Here is a 13,627-nt window from a genome sequence, read left to right on the forward strand (position 1 = left end):
TCAGAGGAAATAGGCCATGTCGTGGGTAGTACTGACCATTCTCAGAGTTTTTCCTAAAATATTCCATTCAGCATTTGGCCAGCATGTTAGGAGATGACAGAAGGGCGGTGGTGGTGTGGCTAGGGCTGGGGGTGAGGACAGAGGTGTGTGAATGAGAGTATGGGACAGAGTGGCAGAGCCTGGGACTAAGGACACCGTGGGAATGGGTGCAGACAGGGTAGCCCTCGGGTTCCAGTGTCTGTAGACAGCCAGATAGTGGATGGTGGTAAAGTCTTAGGTTGGCTGACTGTGGCCCACAGGTCAAATCCTGTTTTTGTATGGCCTGCAAGCTAAGAATAGTTTTACATTTTCTTTTAAATTTTTTTTCATAAATTTTTTTTTAATGTTTATTCTTGAGAGAGGGAGGGAGAGACAGAGTGTGAGCAGGGGAGGGGCAGAGAGAGAGGGAGACACAGAATCAGATGCAGGCTCCAGACTCCAGACTCCAAGCTGTCAGCACAGAGCCCGACGCGGAGCTGGAACCCACAAACCGCGAGATCGTGACCTGAGCTGAAGTCAGCACTTAACCAACTGAGTCACCCAGGCACCCTAGAATAGTTTTACATTTTTAAATGGTTGAAAAAATCAAAGGATAATACTTTGTTACACATGAAATTGGTACCACGTTGACATTTCCTTGTCCATGAAGAAAGTCTTGTTGGAAGGCAGCCACACTCGGCCTTTGGTGACTACAAGGGCAGAGTTGGCCAGTTACAACATAGACTGTCTAAAATACTTACTCTCTGTACTTTTACAGAAGTCTTTGTTGACTTTTGTCTTAGGAGAAAAAGAAAGCTGGAGAGGGTGACGAGAAGTGCCTGTGCAGGGGACATTCAATCTAGGGACACCCAGTGAGGGTGGTCTGTCACAGCCTCTGACAGGGAGCCCTGCAAGATGCTGGCAGAGGAGAGCCTGAGACAGAGGCAGGGGCTTGTTGGTGAGGAGCCTGCGGGTTTAGAGCTGTGGTGGCCATCTGCAGAAAGTCGGATAGAAGCCGTTGTGCACGGGACATGCCTGGTCAGTGCCCCTTGTCTCAGCGTCCCTGTGGGTGTCCCTCATCCCTTTTACCCTCTTACCCCTAATGTGTCCTGTTTGGTGATAAGTTATATGGTCTCCCTGTGTAGAGGGCACTGGTGGCAAGATGGGGAGCAGGGGCAGGGCCATGTGTTCCGGATCGGGGCAAAAGGATCTTGGAGTGGCATCAGTGAGCCAGGAGACATTCGTGTTCAGAGTCAGAAAGTCGGGGAGTCAGAAAATTCGTGCCTGAGCACAAAGCCAAGAAAACAAAGCTGTGAGAAAACCATGACTCTGGGGACTTACAGAAGTTAGCGAATGGGACCGAAGTGAGCACGTCAGCTCCACTGTAAGCAGTGTCTGCACAGTCACACGGGGTAGACTAAGCCCTGGGTTTAAGAATTGTGGTTTGATTTTACAGAGAGGGTGAGGGGCAGGGAGCAGGAGAGCTGTGTCTTCATCCTCCGTCATGGGAGGTTGGTTTGTAACATCTGAGGGTGGCAAACGAAGAAATGCATCTGTATTTTATTTAGAAACACGGAGGTTAACCGCAGGTCTGAGGATGGACACGGGAGGCTGGAGGCTGCTCCGCCTTACAGGCCCTGTCCAACTGTCTGAGTTTGAAAGCAGGTGTACATATCGCTTACATAAAAAATCAAAAATTAAAAAAATTAAAGTTAATTTGATTAAAAAAAATTTTTTTAATGTTTGTTTTTGAGAGACAGAGACACAGACAAAGTGTGAGCAGGGGAGGGCAGAGAGAAAGACACAGAATCCGCAGCAGGCTCTAGGCTCTGAGCTGTCAGCACAGAGCCCGACGTGGGGCTCAAACCCACCAACTGCAGGACCACCACCTGAGCCAAAGTTGGACGCTTAACCGACGAGCCACCAGGTGCCCCAAAGTTAGATTTTAATTAAAATTAAACCAAAATTTCCTTTTTGAGAAAAGGAATAGGATGGATGGATAGATGGATGAGGTGGTAGGTAAGAAAGAAGTAGAGTCAAGATTAGTTTTCGAAGATGGGAAAGGTACAAGTAGGGACGTCGGCCGGGAGTTAGCACACCAGCTCTGAAAGGAAGTACTGCAGGCCAGTGGAGCCGCTGTGGCGCTCTGCTCTGATGTGGCGTGAGAGCCGCCACAGACCATGCGTGAGTGAGTGAGTCTGGCTCTGCTCCTGTAAAGTTGATGTACAAGAAGCACTGCCTGTGCATCTCAAGGCTCTAGGCAACTGCCCGTCGTGGCCGGCCTGATGGGGTCAGCAGCGACGCCTCCTGTGGCCTTCGTGCTTTTGAAGCGAGGGCTTTGCCTGCAGACCTGGCTGAGCAGCATGGCTAGCTGCTTCACCCCTGCATGACTAAAGGCTGGGTTCTGAGGGGACTTTTGTCCACCCAGGGGAGGATGTGTGGGAGCCATGTCTGCTTCAGAGAAGCTGCCCCTGGGTGCCAGTTTGAGGTCAGGCAGCAGCCGCTGTTCCTGCATAAAGCCAGAGTCTGCAGGCAGGTAGGGCTTGTGCAGTAGCCCTGGGCGGAGGGTTCGGCCACTGGGTCCAACCTGAGAGCCATGAGGAGGTCCTGGTCTTTCTCTTGAGGCTCCTGTCCAGTTGGCCTGCTGCGTTCTCAGCCACTTGAGAAATCAGACGAAAGAGCCAGCAGACAGACGTCAAGACAGCACTGCAGTTACTTGCAGAGTGCAGTGGAGAGTGTGTTCCGTAACTCTGGGCAGTGGGCTTCCTTGTTCCAAGTTGCACAGTCAGACCTGCTTGCTGGGTAGGAAACAGGGCTGCAGCAGGATAGCCCTCAGAAAGGACACCCCCCAGAAGACCCTGCAGTGCTACAGTCAGAGCAGGAGAGCTGGCTAAGCCCATTTGCCCGGATCACCCTCCCGCCTGCCCCCGCGGGGCACAGCAAGTTTTGGCACAGCAGGAGGTGTCTGGAGGGGAGAGGGGTTCCCTCCATCCTCACTCTGAGAACCCAGGCCCACCTTCCGTATTCCGGGACCTTGTCATCGTCTTTGGTTTCCTTCCTGTGGGGAGTCGTATTCTCTAGCAGCCTCCTGAGGAGTACGATGTGAAGGGCGATGTTTGCAGATGAGGCCTGTCGGTGCATTGTTCTCTGTTCACGCTTGTTTGAAACTCCCTCTGCCTTAGACTCTGCACAGACGCCATTTTCTGTCCTTTTGAAGACTCCATGGTTGGCTCCTCTTCTGGCCTTGCTGCTGACAAGCCGGACAGATGCAGCAGGACTCCCAGGTTTTCTCTCCTCCAGGGGGCACTTCGGTCCTTGTCTAGTCCCATTGTCCTGGAGTCTCCTGCTACTGTGAGATCACCCCCGGGGTCAGGCAGGGCAGTCCCAGAAGCAGCATCTATAAGCCAGGAGAGTTTTGTAAACAGTCGACTCAGCTGTGAACAGTGCTGCATATTCGTACCACGGTGAAGCTGGCCCTGGGGTTCTTGTCAGTCCCTGTGCGGGGTACTCCATGGTACCACAGGGCCCTTTCAGTCTAGAAATTCATGGCCTTCCCCACAGGGAAGCTTCTTGTGTTGCTTCTTTGATAATTTTCTCCCTTCCGGTTTTCCCTCTTATCTCATTCTGCAGCTTTTTAAGTTATTTATTTTGAGAGAGAGAGAGAGAAAGAGAGAGAGGAGAGGCAGGCAGAAGGAGAGAAAGAGAGAGGGAAAGAGAGAATCCCAAGCAGGCTCTGCACTGTCAGCACAGAGCCTGACACGGGGCTCAATCTCATGAACCAGGACATCATGACCTGAGCCGAAATCAAGAGTGGGATGCTTAGTAACCAGATGAGCCACCCAGGTGCCCCCCCTTTCTGCAATTTCCAATCAGGTGTTAGATCACCTGAATTAATACTTTTCTTCGTATTTTTGCTCTTAATATCTTGTCTAGGCCTTTTTGTTCTACATCTGAGAAGCTTCTTCAAATTTTATCTTCTTATCCTTTCATTGATTTTTAAAATTTCTATCATATTTATTTATTCATAAAAATTTTTAAATAAGTTTATTTATTTACTTAGAGAAAAAACACCAGGAGGGGAGGGGCGGGGGGGGGAGGGGGCGGACAGAGGAACTGAAGTGGGCTCTGTGCTGTTAACACAGAGCCTGATGTAGGGCTCGAGCTCATGATTCATGAGATCATGACCTGAGCCAAAGTTAGATACTTAACCGACTGAGCCACCCAGGAGCCCCAGCCCTTATTTCCTTTTAAAAGAGAGACACTTTTTAAAAATAATCTTTTTATTAAGGTTATTTATTTATTTATTTTGAGAGAGAGAGAGAGAGAGAGAGAGCGAGTGCATGAGCAGGGGAGGGGCAGAGAGAGAGAGAGGGAGACAAAAACAGGCTCCAGGCTCTGAGCTGTCAGCACAGAGCCCGGTGCAGGGCTCTCTATCCCACAAACTGTGAGATCGTGACCAGAGCCAAAATTGAGAGTTGGATGCTTAACTGACTAAGCCCCCCAGGTGCCCTTGGGAATAATTTCTGAGTCCTGTACTGGCAAGAGAGGGTCAGGAAGCCCACTCCTCTCTTGAGCCAGGCCCTCTGCCCTGTCCAGTAGCTGTTGCCTCTGTGTCCAGTGGTTTCCAGTTGGTGCTCCCTCTGTAGCCACCTGAGACTTCGATTCCCTGGTGTGCCACACCAGTCCTCCGGGCCTTGCCAAGGATCATTTCCACTTCTCTTGTCTTTTTTCCTCTGTGTTATTGGAGTAGGAATTTGAGAGGGAATGGCAACAAGCCTGTATATTTGATCTGCCATGCTTAGCTGGAGTTCCTATTCTCTGCATAAATTTTAGAACGAACTAAAGCAGTACTTTATCTCAGTCCCTCCACCTTAGAGGGTCAGTGCTTTATAGCTCAGCTTGCCACATGTGTGCACATTTGCTTGTATGTGGAGACCAGATTGGGACCATTCCTTGTGCTCTGGAAACATCTCCTGAAGGAATAGTCTATACTTTTCTCTGGGACTTGATTCTTTGGTGCCATTGGTACGTCTTCTCTTGTTGTTTGCAGTCTGGTGGGAACCTCTCTGCCTGTGTGATACAAGTCTTGCTCTGGCCTTTAGGGTCGCTGACCTGGCCCTTCTGCCCTGTACTCTGAGCAGGCTTTCTCTGACGACCTGCCCCTGGCGCCTCTGTGTTCTCTGCCATGCTGGTCTCACAGTGTACGTCCATAGGGCTGAGCCGACTCATTCAACCCTTATAACCATCCCATGAGGTGGGCACTGCTCCTACCCCTCCCTGGGCACTGCCTACACTTCTCCTGGCCTGGGCCTGCCTGCGTATTGAACTAGGACACCTCTTTTTGAATGCCGCATGTCCATCACACCCAGCCTGCCCACACGGCCCTGTTTCTCTGGTCTCTAGAAGGTGCTTTCTTTTCTTGGGGCTGACAAGGAGCACCCGTCTCTTAGCCAGACCTAGATTTCTCAATTTCTTCCCCCTTCCACATGTGGTTGACTACATGACTACACCACTACAGGGTGGTGGCCATACTCTGCCAACTGTTTTCTCCAGGGTCTCAAACCCAGGCCTCACTAGCCAGGCCACAGTGACCACTCTTTGGTTCAGGCCTTTGTTAGGGCTTGTGCAGGTGGCTGCTGGGAGCAGGAGGATCATAGTGACTGACCTTGACCCGGGGCTTACTGTGTGCCAGGCACTGCTCTGTTTTATATTCATCCTTGTGGGGAGGGTGGGCACTTGCACCTCTACATTCAAATGAGAATGACACAGAGAGGTTAGGTGATGTGCCTGAAGCTGCCGAGCTTGCCCTGGGTTGTGCCAGATGTGCTCTAGGGCAGGCAGCTCCATGGGACGATCCCTTGCGTTCCCAGATGTTTCTGGATATGGCTCTAGGCACTGTTACTGGCCCTGCTGTTGTGGGCTGTGTCCTGGATGTGGCAGGTTGTTGGGTAGCTGTGCCCATTGCAGGGCAATGGCAGTGAACCTGCGTCTATCAGGAAAGTCAGGGAGCAGAGTGATGTCACGGTATTACATGTGATGGGATAAAGATTATTTTGTATCTGGTCATTTTTATCAAGTGAATAGTACATCATTTGGTATTGGTACATCAATATTGGTATTTCTTTTTTTTTTTTTTTAAGTTTATTTATTTTGAGAGAGAGCGCGTGAGAGAGCAAGAGAGCATGCCCAAGTGGGCGAGGGAACAGAGAGAGAGGGAGAGAGAGAATCCCAAGCAGGCTGTGCACTGTCAGCCCAGAGAGACGCAGGGTTTGATCCCACCAACTGTGAGATCATGACCTGAGTCGAAATCAGGAGTTAGACACTTAACCGACTGGAGCCACCCAGGGACCCCTGATGTGGCATTTCTTTAGCCGAGAGACAAGCTGGTTCTGTTTGTTGGTATGCTGGGACAGGAAGGGTATGCAGAGGGAGGGTGCACATGATGGACTTGGTGTCGCTAACTGTGTGGTCACAGGAGGTGAGAGCCCTGGCAGGTGGGTGTAAGGGCAGAGGTTTTGAGAGAGGAGATGCCAGAAGACTCAGAAGGGTTATTTAGAGAGTGCGGTAGAGTCAGAAACTGTGAGATGCCAGAGTGTAGGGTATGAGGAGCAAGAAAAATGCATGTTAAAAACATTGAGCTTGTAGTAAAAAATGCCAGTTGGTCACAGAATATTCACGTTTTTACTTCGTTCCAAGGCCTGTGAGTGTTTTGGTCTTACCCATGGACCTGCTTCCTACGAGGCTGGTCGTTTAAGCAGCTTCCTGAGAGCTGGAGAAGTCTAATTTCACCTCCAGTTGCTTGCATTGTGCCCTCTTAGGTATCCAAACACAGCCTGTGAGCTGCTGACGTGTGACGTGCCACAGATCAACGACAGACTAGGAGGGGATGAGACTTTGCTGAACCTTCTTTACGACTTCTTGGACCACGAGCCGCCTCTGAATCCTCTGCTCGCCAGTTTTTTCAGCAAGACCATTGGCAACCTCATTGCAAGAAAGACTGAACAGGTGAATAATCCGTCAAGCTTGTGTGGTTTGGGGTGGCTGGCATAGCTGATGCTGACATTTCTTTCTGTCAGCTGTCGCTGTGCAAACTGTATCATTAGGGCTTGGAGAACGGTGTTTCTGACTGTTCTGTGGGACACAGGCGGAGCAGTGGGCTGCTGGTGTGAGTTGGAATTTGATGAGGAAAGTGGCTTCCTGAGGATGTTTCTGCAGCCTGGCTCTGGAATAAGCAGCTCTTCCCGCCATCCCTGAGAGCTGCACAGGACTCCAGAGCACGCTGGCATGTCTTGTCCTGACCGGTCACAGGCATGAGGAATAGGGATATACCTGCATCGTGACAGGTTCATAGGACGCCCACCTTCTAAGATCTGCTGCTCTGTTTATGTGAGTGGCAGGTATCCATGTGTCGAGGGCACTTAACTGTTTCAAAGCAAATAAAAGAAAACTTCTAGCATTAGGCTTCTGTAAAAATAGTGAGTGCATTTGTTTCATTAGCTGGAGCATGGTCTTCTTAGAGTGGGTTCTTGCTGCTGCCTGTGCTTCAGGGCCATCAGTGTGGTGGTGTCCTGCCTGCCCCCAGCCTCAGCAGTTAGTTTTGGTTAGTATTCGCCTTTTATCCCTTCCTACCATCCCCAGTGGATTATTTCAAAACAAATACTGGATATCATATCATTTTTAATAAATATTATGGCATAGGGGCACCTGGGTGGCTCAGTTGGTTAAGCATCCAACTCTTGGTTTCATCTCAGGTCATGATTTCACGGTTTGTGAATTTGAGCCCCACGTCCGGCTCTGCACTGACAGTGTGGAGCCTGCTTGGGATTCTCTCTCTTCCTATCTCTCTGCTCCTCCGTGGCTTGTGCGCGTTCTCTCTCTCTCTGTCTCTGTCTCTCTTTCTCTCGCCTCTGTCTCTCTAAACCTTAAAAATTTTTTTAAAACCTAAATATTATGGTGGGGTGCCTGGGTGGTTCAGTCGGCTAAACGCCTGACTCCTGATGTCACCTCAGGTCATGATCTCACGGTTGTGAGATGGAGCCCCACATCGAGCTCCGTGCTGAGACCATGGAGCCTGCTTGGGATTCTCTCTTTCCCCCCCACCTTTCTCTTTGCCCCTCCCCCACTTTCTCTTTCTCTCTCTCTTTTTCAAAATAAGTATTTTAAAAAATATTATGGTATACATCTCTAAAATGTAAGGACTTCTGGGGCGTCTCGGGTGGCTCAGTTGGTTAAACGTCTGACTTTGGCTCAGGTCATGATCTCGCGGTTCATGGTTTTGAGCCCCGAGTCGAGCTCTGTGCTGACAGCATGGAGCCTGGAGCCTGTTTTGGATTCTGTGTCTCCGTCTCGCTCTCTGCCCCTCTCCCACAAATGCTCTGTCTTATCTCTGTCTTTCAAAAATAAATTAACATTAAAAACATAATAAAAATAAAATATAAGAACTTTAAAAAATTCTTTTAAACATATCTCTAGGAGGGGACAAGACTTTGCTGAGCAGATTGCATTATCACGTCCCAAAAACATTAACTATAAGTGTTCGGTATCATCAAATATCTCGTGAAGGAACGGACCCAAATTTTGTGTGTATGTCTGGGATTCTGAGAAGGTGTGACCTTCAGGGCATACCATCATTCACCGGAAGAAATTGTTGGCATGTTGTAAGTGTTCAGTGGAACATACCTTTCACAGGACCTTAAATCTTAGCTTTGCAAGGGATCTTAGAGGACTACCTCACCTCAGATCTTTTTCTGAACCAGTCAGAGCATAAGTGAAGAGTGGCGGTAATGCAGGTAGTGAGAGAGGCTACTAGCAGTGGCAGTGGTTCTAGGATGCGACAGGGAGTCCCTCACACTAGTGATAGTGCTGCGAGGATTGAGGGCAGGGGGCACTGTGGCCGTCAGGCAGGGAGTGGTAGGGGTGTCCTGTGTCCGTTGGGCAGTGGTGGTGGGGGCGGGGTCCCTGTGGCCATTGGATAGTGAGGGAGTCACTCTGGCCATCGGGTAGTGGGGGGGGGGGTCACTGGCTGTCAGATAGTCGGGGGTCACTGTGGCTGTCGTGTAGTGGTCGGGGGTGGTCACTGTGGCTTGTGGCTGTTGGCTAGTTGAGGGGTGGTCGCTGGCTGTCGGTAGTGGAGGGGGTCACTGATGGGTAGTGGGGGTCACGGTGGCTCTCGGGTAGTGGTAGAAATTCCAAAGACCTTTCAAGTCTGGCTCTTGCATCTCAGCTCATAATTGTCTGTAGCTTCACAATATTCCTCTGCTACTTTCAGATATTTGCTGAATTTTACTGCTTCTTAACAATATTTCTGTCTTCTTCCCTTGTCCAGTGCATCAAAATAATATGAAATGCACTGTTTAAAGGTATTTCTTATATTGACAAACATGTAGCACGTTTCTATGAATTTAAACAAGACAGAAACACATGAACGGTCTCCTCTAATACTCTAGATCAACCACTGTTGATTATTTAGTTGATGTTCCTCTTTTCCTGTTCTTTTCCTGTAAGACATATTAAATATATTTTTTTAATGTTTTATTTAGTTTTGAGAGAGAGAGACAGAGTATGAGTGGGGGATCGCAGAGAGAGAGGGAGACACAGAATCCGAAGCAGGCTCCAGGCTCTGAGCTGTCAGCAAAGAACCCAACGCGGGGCTCGAACCCACGAACCGCAAGATCATGACCTGAGCTGAAGTCGGATGCTTAACTCAATGAGCCACCAGGTGCCCCGATTATGTCACACATTTAAAGAGAAAATAGTTTACAAACCCTGGTGTTTCTTTCACACAGCTTCAACAGTTGTGTGTTTCTGACCAATCTTATTTTTTCTGTTCCCCCATTACCAACCCCCATTCCAGATTATTTTGAAGCAAATCGCAGATATTTTATTATTTTATATGTAAATATTCCCATCTGTGTTTCTACAGGATAAGGACTCTTTACAGTTCTTTATTACTGAGGAGTAGTCCAGATTGTGGATGGACCACAGTTTAACTGTTCATCTTTTGAAGGACATGTTAGTTGTTGACACTTTTTGTCTATTACACATCAGGCTACTATGAATATTTGCATGTAGTAGTTCCACCTTGTCTGCAGTCAGCCTGGTCCAGAAATAGGTGATCCTTCTCCTGACATAGCATCAGAAGATCAGTAGGAGCCTAATGCCACATCACGTGCCCAGGTCATTCACCTCCCTGCATCTCATCAGATAAGCAGTTTATCATCTCACATTACAGGAGGCAGGGTCAATATAGCACAATAAGATATTTTGAGAGAGAAAGACCACATAACTTTTCACATAACTTTTATTATAGTACGTTATTATAATTGTTCTATTTTATTGTTGTTAATCTCTTATTGTGCATAATTCATAAACTGTTTCATAAGTAAGTATGGATAGGAAGAAACAGTACATATAGAGTTCAGTACTATTCATGGTTTCAGGCATCGATTGGGGGTCTTGGAATGTATCCCCTGTGGATAAAGAGGGATAACTGTCGTTTTTTTGTGTGTGAATTGTTATATTTGAAAAGAATTTCTTGGGGCACTTGGGTGGCTCAGTCTAAGTGTCCAGCTGTTGATCTCACCTCAGGTCTTACTTAATCTCAGGGTCATGAGTTCAAGCCCTGCTTTGGGCTCCACGCCCAGCATGGAGCCTACTTAAAAAAAAAAAAAAAAGTGAATTTCTTATAAACAATACATAGTTATGTGTTTTTATTTGTTCTACTGATCTATCTTTAATTGTCATATTTAGGCCATTTACATTTAATGTAATTATCGATATGTTAGGACTGCCATTTTATTGTACTTTTCTGTTTGTTCTGTTTTTCGTTTCTTTTTCTTGCCCTGGGTGTTAACTTGACCATTAAAAAAATTAAAATTAAAAAAATTTCATTTAAGTTTAAATTTAAAAATTTTTTTAAAATTCCATTTTTGGGGGGGTGCCTGGGTGACTGAGTTGGTTAAGTGTCCAACTTCGGCTCAGGTCATAATCTCATGGTTCATGGGTTTGAGCCCCACATTGGGCTCTGTGCTGACAGCTCAGAGCCTGGAGCCTTCTTCAGATTCTGTGTCTCCCTCTCTTTCTGCCCCTCCCCCACTTCACACTCTGTCTTTCTCTCTAAATAATAAATAAACATTAAAAAAAATTTTTTTAAATACTCCATTTTGATCTACCTGTAGTGTTTTCTCATGTGTCTCTGTGTAGATTTTTAGTGATTCCTTTAGGTGTTACCACATAACTAGGACATGCATGTGGTTTGAATGGATACAGTGAATGAAAGTGGTTGAGCCAGCAGAGTTTACCAGTTCCTTTTGCTTGCTAACCCTGAATATTATCATTCTTTTCTTCTAGCTGTTGTGGTGGGTATATGTAATATAGTGTTGTGATCTTAATTTGTGATCTCCCCGGTGACTAATAAGGATATATACCTTTTCATATATTAATTGGCCATTTGGGTACTGTCTTTTGGGAAGTCTCTTGCCCATTTTCTGTTAGGCTGTCTCTTCTTTTTGATTTGCAGGAATGTTCTGTTTTCATGGATATAGTCCTTTGTTGACTTTGTGTTGCAAGCATCTTTTTCACTCTGGCTAGCTGCACCCACACCCCTTGGTATTAGTGGTATTTTAATGAGCAAAGGTTCAGATTTTTATGTTGTTCGGCTTTTTTTTTTTTTTTTTTTAATTTATGGTTGGTGGGTTTTTTTGTTGTTAAGAAACCTCTCTACCACAGTCACAAAAATCTTCTGTATTTTTTTTAGAAGTTTTATTGTTTTACCTTTCACATTTCTATCTATAATTTACTTAACTGATTCTTTTTTTTTTTTTAAGTTTATTTATTTTGAGAAAGAGAGCACAAGATGGGGAGGGGCAAAGATACAGAGAGAGAGAGAATCCCAAGCAGGCTCCGCACTGAGCCCAGCACAGGGCTTGATCTCACAGCTGTGAAATCACGACCTGAGCAGAAGTCAAGAGTTGGGTGCTTAACTGACCGAGCCACCCAAGCACCCTGAAATTGATTCTTGTAAATGATGTACAGTTGAAGGTTTTTTTTGTTTTTGGTTTTTAAATATGGATGTCCAGTTAGCTCAGCAGCATTTATTGGTAAGGCCCTTCTCTCTCAGTTGCTTTACAATAATGCCCCCTCCCCCCCCATCATAAGTCAGGGGCTCACATATTGTGTGTCTGTTTCTGGACTTTGCTCTGTTGTCCTATTTGTAATTGCACTGATGTAATACTGTCCTAATTCCCGTAGTTTTATAAGTCTTGGTATTTGATAATTAGTCCTCTCACTTTGTTTTTCTTCAGTATTTCTTTTTACTAATTTTTGCCTTTTGCATTATTTTAGAATGAACAACTTTAAAAAAAAAGTCTATTTATTTTGAGAGAGCAAGAGTGTGAATGGGAGAGGAGCAGAGAAAGAAGGAGAGAGAGAATCTCAAGCAGGCTATACTGTTAAACTCACAAACCGTGAGATCATGACTTGAGCCAAAATCAAGAGTTAGATGTTTAACCAGCTGAGCCATCCAGGTGCCCCTAGAATGAACAGCTTTTGGACTGAGGGTCAGTTTCCACATTCTCCCCAGCCCTCCTCTCCCAAGAAAACCTACCAAAATTTTTATTAGGCTTACATTGGCTCTAGATTGGGGTTGGCAAATTATGGCCCACAGGCCAAATCCAACCTGCCACCTATTTTTGAAATGAAATTTGACTGAAACACATCCATTCTTACATATTGTCTATGGCTGTTTTCGTGCTACAGTGACAAAGCTGAGTAGTTAGGGCTTATTTGATTTCTCTTGGTAACATGTTATAATTCTCTGTGTAGTGGTCTTACACATGTTTCATCAGGTTTATTCTTAGGTAGTTGATATTTTCATATTATTCTAAATAATATCTTTTTTATCAAAATGTTTTACTAAGGTAACTGTGGATTCACTTGGCAGTTGTATAAGGTAATTTGAAGAGGTGCTTTGTATACTTTGCCCAGTTTTGTCAATGGTGACATTTTGCAAAACAGTAGTAGAACATTACTGGCAGGATATTGACATTCATACAGTCCACTGATCTTATTCAGATTTGTTCACTTTTGCTTATAGCTGTGTGTGTGTGTGTCTGTGTGTATTAAGTTTGGTACTGTTTATCACCTATATAGGTTTACTTATCCATTATCAAAGTCAGGATACTGAACACTTTCAAAACCACAAGGATCCTTCATGTTGCCCTTTTATAGCTACTTCCATCTTCCTTCACCTCTACCCCTTCACTTATCCCTAGCCTCTGGCACTAATCTGTTTCCATTTCTAAAATTGTGTTATTTCAAAATGTTATTTAAATTAAAGCATACAATATGTAGTCTTTGGGGACTAGTTTTTTCCAGCATAATTCACTATAGATTCATCCAGGTCGTTGTGTGTTTCCATAGTACATTCCTTGTTATTGCCAAGCAGTGTTCTGTGGGGCAGGTGGACCACGTGTTTCTCCAGTCACACGTTCAAGTACAGCGAGGCTGATTCCAGTTTTTGGTGATTATCAGTAAAGCTGCTATTCTAATAACTTATCTGTCATTTTGTTTTATCCATGTACAGGATCATGTCATCTCTGATTGATGACAG

At 46.0% G+C, this 13,627-nt stretch overlaps 1 protein-coding gene across 10 annotated transcripts in view; it reads left to right on the forward strand.

Moving 5' to 3' along the window:
- PPP6R2 (protein phosphatase 6 regulatory subunit 2) overlaps positions 1–13,627 on the forward strand; it is an 81,691-nt gene that overhangs the window by 44,945 nt on the left and 23,119 nt on the right. For 9 of the 10 annotated variants that reach the window (XM_042948223.1, XM_042948226.1, XM_042948228.1 and 6 more), the window contains exon 4: positions 6,837–7,023. In XM_042948223.1, the coding sequence (XP_042804157.1) occupies positions 6,837–7,023 (187 nt within the window). Of the gene's footprint in view, positions 1–6,813; positions 7,024–13,627 lie in introns of all 10 variants that reach the window. The other variant, XM_042948232.1, reaches the window with a different exon arrangement.

The sequence above is a fragment of the Panthera leo genome, chromosome B4 (genome assembly GCF_018350215.1).
Source record: "Panthera leo isolate Ple1 chromosome B4, P.leo_Ple1_pat1.1, whole genome shotgun sequence".
In the NCBI taxonomy this organism is placed as follows: Eukaryota; Metazoa; Chordata; class Mammalia; order Carnivora; family Felidae; genus Panthera; species Panthera leo.